This window comes from Leptinotarsa decemlineata, unplaced genomic scaffold (genome assembly GCF_025532065.1).
Source record: "Leptinotarsa decemlineata unplaced genomic scaffold, Ldec_3_MD MMD2_tig00000505_RagTag_RagTag, whole genome shotgun sequence".
NCBI lineage: Eukaryota > Metazoa > Arthropoda > Insecta > Coleoptera > Chrysomelidae > Leptinotarsa > Leptinotarsa decemlineata.
Genome location: NW_027412549.1, coordinates 8,982,185 through 8,989,550, shown reverse-complemented (window position 1 = coordinate 8,989,550; position 7,366 = coordinate 8,982,185). Strand labels below are relative to the sequence as shown.

The 7,366-nt window shown below is 32.9% G+C and overlaps 1 protein-coding gene across 1 annotated transcript; it reads right to left on the bottom strand.

Annotated features, from left to right (window-relative positions):
• Positions 1–5,135: 5,135 nt before the first annotated feature.
• LOC111512962 (flexible cuticle protein 12-like) lies at positions 5,136–7,042 on the bottom strand. The gene is made up of 3 exons (XM_023169125.2): positions 6,884–7,042; positions 5,559–5,689; positions 5,136–5,410 (listed from the first exon to the last, which is right to left on the bottom strand). Exons 1-3 carry the CDS (start codon positions 6,890–6,892, stop codon positions 5,215–5,217), a joined length of 336 nt encoding a protein of 111 aa, XP_023024893.1. The 5' UTR covers positions 6,893–7,042; the 3' UTR covers positions 5,136–5,214.
• Between the last annotated feature and the right edge of the window lie 324 nt (positions 7,043–7,366).

The following is a 7,366-nucleotide window of genomic DNA, read 5'->3' as shown; positions in this document are numbered from 1 at the left end:
ACGAAAGGTACGTATATGTTTGTAGGAATATGAAAAAAAGTTACTCACGCACTGCACAAAATTCGCAAAATAAATATTAGAGACGTTAATTACTGCCGTAGACGCCGAAACACCAACGAGCCGTAAATTAAATGCGATTAAAAAATGTACTAAACCAAAAATTATTTTCGTTCGTAACAACTTCACCCTTTCAAGGCAAGTTTCGAATATAAACTGAAGCTTTATATTTAATGAATAAACACCTCAGGAACCTCCGCCTACGATTTTACGAGTTTTACGACCGTTTTATGACTTGGGCCCTCATTTTGTGCTATCGACAAATTATGAACGGACTATAGAATGTATAACTCCAAACTCAATGAACGTTTCTCATAGAAGAAAGAAATTATGGCATCGATGAGTGTTCATTCTAATTTGTTCAATTTTGTAATGATATCTTCAAAATGGAAACATGAAAGTAATTTTCAGTATAACATGGTGACCAACGCTAAAAACAACTTCCATAATAGAGAAAGGGGAGCAAACAGATGTAATAGCTAACTTGTTTTCACTTACCCCCTCGCCCTTAGCCACCCCAACTTAAATGTCTTAAATGACAATCCCCTAGTTGTGATACCTTATCTTAAAGCTCTTAAGGATGCTCTTCAATGGTACCCTACAGAGCTACATTTGATGTATTAGTTTTTGTAATTTAAATTAAAATTTTATTTCCTATTAATAATTTAAAAAATGTTTAAAATGATTTCCATCCTCTTCAAGACAATAATAGAGTCTATTTCCAAACTCTTGTCGTACATTGGCAAATGTTTCTCTGGAAATAGTTCGGTATTCTTGGATTATTCTTTCCTTCAGATGCTCTAATGAGTCGGTAGCCTGGCTGTTCGACGTGGGTGCTTTGTTCACTTACTCGACTTGACTGCCGTGTTGGTCGATGGTTCAAGCCCCAGTCTCAATTTTCTCTTGCTATCGTCCAACCCGTGTTAGGAATCACATGTTAAAAGGTAAGACCTCGTTAATCCTTAGCTCGCACAAGTTTCGACTTCTGAGGGTTGTCATTCATAGGGGTATGACAGCTGGTTAACCGAAAAACATATTTTTTCAAACAGATTTAACAACAGATTCGAGGTGGCCCAGAAAAAGGAATCAAGAGGCGATATTTTATGGGATCTAGGAGGCCATTCAATAGGACATCTTCTTTCAATCCACCGATTAGCACAATCATTATCAAACCATTGTCTAACTGGAAATACATAATGGGGGGTTGCCCCATCCTGTTGAAAATGTAATAAATTCACTTCTGAAAATGAATTACCTGTCTGTCTGATTCTCTAATTCATGAACTATCCGAGGTTTTTGCTTCGTAACTTCGTAAATATATATTTGATTGTTTTTCTCACTCCATTCCTCTGTATAAATCCGTGGAGGGATTCGATCTTTTTTTCTCACTTCGGCCTTAAGAAACATTGCCAGAAGTGAAAGGAAACTTTTTATACGGAAATTACCGAGAATGTTTTGCAATGAATTATAAGGGTCAGTCAAGTCTAGTTAACAGAAAATCATTTAAACTCACTGACCTCGCAGAAGCATCAAAAACGATTCGTAATTTGTTAGGTTTGTTTGGGTTAGTTATTCCAAAATGGGGTAGGAATGAAATTCTGTCCACAAAACATTTGATTTCTTCAGAATAAACTTTAGAAATATAACTTTTCATGTCTGTATTTTCTCGATATAGTTCTTTTGCAAACGATTCGGCTTCTTGCGGTGCCATGAAGTCTCTTCAGGGCATTGTCTCTACTATTGGGCATAATCAGATCATCTGTTTCCAAAGAGGTCCTGTTTCATACTCATTTCCAACTCTTTTCATTGTTGTATCTAAAATTTATTGAGCACGTAGATCTTCTTTGAACATAGACTTTCCTTCTTCTGAATGAGTTTCGATTTTCCAGTGATCCTTGATAAGATCATGTAGAATGTCGAGGTTGAGCGTCAAGTAATGACTTGAATCTGTTGTCTATATAGGATAACGTTTAGAAATCTCACTAACATTCACCGTTTGGCTTGGTAAAGCTGAACCTTTGATTGTTAGAACGTAACGCACATAGAAATTCGAATTTCGATTTGAATAGGACGCTATTTTAGTAAAAGTTAGATGAGTGAAAGGTAAATTACTCTGTCAACATTTTGTAGCAATATTAATAGGGATTGAGTCAATATTTTGGTGTGGGAATACCTGCCTTGTCGTCACCATCCCACGGAGTACTTCCTGTCATCCACTTTTGTACGTTAGAAACAACGCTTATCACTGACTCCTTGTATCCATCTGACCCAATTTTATCCTGCGGAGGAGAGACTGACTCATTTTCTCCAATTTGGGCTAGTTTCATTGCAAGTTCCAAATCTAAGATTTGATGATAGTACTTCTTGTGCTGACTTTTTTGCTTTCGTAAGATTTACCATGTACAGAATAATTATTCTTGCAGTCTGCATTCATTGATTCTCGGGTAGATTTGTCATGGTCATTTGGATCTACCGTCGATCTATTGAATAAATTTGCACATGCTCCTTTTCTGGTCTGTTTGTTTTCTCAACGGCTTCAGCATTATTTTCTGCATTTTTTTGGTTTCTTTTTTCGGCGAATCGTTCTCAATTCAGACATAGTTCTGGCTTTGTATTACCAAATTGCTACTCTTTATTAGCAACGAAGGACCATACTATTTGACTTTACCTATAAATGTGGTGTTATTGGAAATATCCAGTCTCGAAGAACCAAATGATTTGACTTTATCTCTAAATGAGGTATTATTGGAAATATCCAGTCTCGAAGAACCAAACTGAAATTCAAATTTTCGTCGATCGAATATGATTACACATAATGTGAAAAATTGAAACAAAACATGCTCAGGTATAGCCATTGTAAGTTTTCAAATTGTTCAAATCGTGTTAAAAAATATAGTTTGAAATCCAAGTACCAGTTGGTACCACAAATTAGGATGGTAATATACACCACAAAAAATTCTTTCAGGAATTTAATAATCATATTGGTGTCATATAACCAAATTATCCAACTGATTCTATAAATAATCTGTAATTTACTACTCTATAATTTATATGATATCTCAATTGGGAATAAATTATAGACTAATAATGTCATCTCTCACAAGGTGATTCAACATTCACTAGTTTTATTACCTGAGTATATATCTTCCATTTCTCAATCTCCCGTTTGTGTTTTAAAATAGGTGACACTTTGATAGAGCGAATAAAGTTTTATTTGGAACTTATATAATTAAATATTTCATTATGTGTGAATAATATAAATGCTTATTTTGAGTTTAGACTACCAATATTTCAATGTTCTAGAATAGTATAGAGCGTTTGGGAACATCCTATAACATATCAAGTCATCAAGGAACATTCTAGAACAGTCTCGGTGTAGACTGTTCTGGAACATTGTGGAACTTTTATGGGTTGGGGGAACCCATACTTATGTCAACTATCTGATCGAGGCCTGAACTTGAATGAAATACAAAACAAAAATATATAACTTCAACTTTCAGATTGATTCACTATATACAACAAAACCAAGGCAACTAGCACGTTTCTTCATCACTCGTGTCGCATCGGTTTCAGTTTTAATGTTGTGATAACTTTTAAGATATTATTTTGAATTATATTGTGTGTAAAGCAAGTATGATATTAATATAGTCAAAGGATTTTTCACGAAAGTTTTAAGAAGTAGCTCTAATATTTATGATTTTTCATTCAAATAATAATTAAGAGCTGAGAAAAATGTTCTTGACGAGGAAAATTTGAAAATTTTCACATCGAAAATAATCTCTTTTTGTTGTTCTAAGGAATACTTCGAATATTTCTGATGGGCCTTCTTCAGAAAGAGAACTTAAATTGTTCTCTGTATCTGATGAGAAGTCAGGAAAATCACTCTGAACCATTGTTTCATGTCACTATCGGTGAATGTATATAGACATCGTCTTAATGAAGTATTTCAAAAAATATCCTGAGGCATTTAGTCTGGTGAACGAGGTGGCTGAAGGCCCTGGTTGACCAATGAAGAAACATTTTCCAAAATTATCTTATTGATACCAGGTTTTCTTTTTTGCGACCTATGACATACTATATAATTTATTCCTTTCGATTATCTTATTCAGAATCTCACAATATGATTCAGATAAATATCTGTGGGAAACGAAGGTGAAACTATATTGATAGGAATATATTTTTAGGAGTGATTGATTTTTGGGAAAGATGGAGTAGTGGAAAGCCAAAAACTTTCTTTCCCAGAAGGTGAAACTATAATTATATTCATTATTTGGCATAATTTTGTCACTCTTCAATCCACAAATGACGTTGTAACATACATGTAGTTCGGAACCTTCTCCTCTACATGCTTCATAGAATATTGCAAAAAATTATGTTTCCATTCGAAAATCAAGCAACTCATATCGGTTCTTGTAAGAAAAATAACAAGGTTGTTTTGAGACCTTCTGTGGAATTTTTTGAGGTAATATTCCGTAACCAATATGCCTATATATGTATTGGTATCAATACATATATATATATATATATATATATATATATGTATATATATATATATATATAATATATATATATATATATATATATATATATATATATATATATATATATATATATATATATATATATATATATATATATTTGATTGATGCCACTAATTTTCCTTTATTTTGAGTATTTCAATATTAAATTCTACAAAAAGGATTTGAAGCTTTATATCTTCTATTAATTATCTGCGAGCGCTTTCGACAGTTGGTAGTACTGTCATCTTCTGGCACTCCTCAGAGTTTGAGGAGTGCCAGGAGTATATATATATATATATATATATATACAAAGAGAGATTTTATCGAGTGGGTATGATATAAAAATCAAAAATGAAACAATTTGTGATGAGGCCAATAGCCAGAAACACGTGTCCGCGGTTTGCCCCACTTTTGGAGTGTTGTGTCCACTAATTGTTTCATTTTTGATTTATATATATATATATATATATATATATATATATATATATATATATACATGTATTCTATTGGTATTGTATTGGTATTTGAAATTAATTAGTAGAAATAATTATGAGTCAATTAAAGTTTTTTTGGAATTTTTATTTAACTTAATATGTTGAATATCAACCAATATGAAAAGTGATCATGGCATTGTCAGTTATTGTGGGGCAACTGGAAGATGGGCACCTTGAGCTCTGAATCCGTCTTTGTCAGCAATGTAGACTACTTCGTAGAGAACACCGTCAAGACCTGGGTAGCTGAATTTTCCTTGGACTGCAATATGTTCGTCTTTGGATCCCGCATTAACTAGTTCTCCCCTTTCTTCCTTCTGTTGTCCGTCACTGGTTTCAACACTAGAAGAAAAGCAATTTGTTAGACTTCCGTCATCCTAAGCCGTTTATTTGCTAAAATGTTACTCAGTAAATGACTAATTAGCAATGATGACTGCTATTTAGATTAAAAATGACGTCTATGCGCTGACTGATGAATACTCCTACTTACCCGTAGCTGTAAGATCCAACACCAATGTTGTCACTATCATAACGGAGGATAACAGCGTGCTTTGAGTCATCACCTGATACTCTTGGGGGAGCAGCTACGGCGACGGAAATAACGACAAAGAAAAGGGCGATCTGGAAAAAGAGTTATTCTATTATGACCTGACATGAATTATAACTTTTCAAAAAATACTCATTCATTACTAATTGAGAATTCAGTTGATTCAGTTGAAAAAACAAAAATAGTGTTTAACATTTTATTTTACCAGGTTTGCTCTTTATGTTTCCATAAACTACCAACAGATGAAAGTTGACACTGAGTGTTTGAAAAAATCAAGTGTATGAGAATAACTTTTTATGGATCACGATGCAAGGATTGGCCTGACTGGACCATAATAAGAAGATTGCTTACAATAGATTTACGTTAGGGTCGTGCATCCGTCAACGATGTTTTTTTATGGGCAACCGAAATTGCTTGGGAGGCCAAAATTTTTTGAAGGCGTGAGTGAAATGGTTGGAGTATACCGGCATAAGATATAATGTGAGAATAAACAGTTCCTTTCTGAATCACAGACTGCGAAACACTTTATTATTCTGTATGAAAATAATTAGACCGACGTCCAAAAAAATATGTGAAAATGATTGCTTGTTTTTCTGCTTCATTTGACGAATTGATACTACTGGTTCTGATGATCGAAGAATAGTTAACGCTGAATAGCGTACAACAAATAATTTGCCAAAAGTCTTTAAAATAACGAAATTGAAAAATACAACCTGAAACGCAGCTCTCGAATGTTACATCAAACAGTTGATTTTAATCGAAGTAAAACATGGTGTTGATGTCTCATTGCCAGTATTCTCTGATCATTCAACAATTTTTTATTTGTGAACAGCAATTATCACATTTCAAGATGTTGAAGCTTTCTGAAATCAGTGTTGCAGAAATCTCTTGGAAAGTAGAAAAACAGTTTCAAAAATCCGTTATTACACATGGCGAAATGAAAAATAATTAAATAATTCGTTTCAGAAATATTTTTTATACTTTTTGAAAATTTGAAAGGTGACCAGTGTACTATTTGAATAACAATCATTCCATTAATTTCATCCTATTCAAATAAAATGTTTCTATTATTCACTGTTGAGAATTTGGCATTTATGAAATTCAACAATTCAATTCTCAATTGAAGGCAATCATCTATAACCTACTTTACTATTCAAAAAATAATACATTGCTGAACATGTATTCGAAATAACACATAATCTACTTTTAAGCGATTACAAACAATGTGTGAACTCATTAGACAAATAATTTGTGCATTTCAAACTCACCACTTTCATATTGATGCTGTTTGAGAGTTAGTAAACTATCTGAAGAATAATCTTTTCTGAATAATTTATATATTTTACTGGTATTCTGTTTAGCCCCCACTCATTTTTGATGTCGCAAAAAGTTGACGATTATGAATTTGGATCCACCAATATACGGTTGACCTTACAAACTTGTCTGAACACCTTTTCATAGTAATCAATACCACTGAACGATATTATGTAAATTGAAAGATTCATCTGAATTAATGGTAATTCCTTTCAAAAATTGATGATAAACTGATTTGAACTTGTATTGAGTCTATTATTAGAGAATGATAATATGAATTGTACGAATAATTTGTACGAATAATTTGTAACGAACAGTATAGGAGATGACCAAAACTAGTTCCTCATTAAAATTAATGCTAGAGTTATATAATGGAATTGTTCGATACTTCCATAACGTTTTCAAGTAAGAATTATCACTGAACAGTTCATGTAACC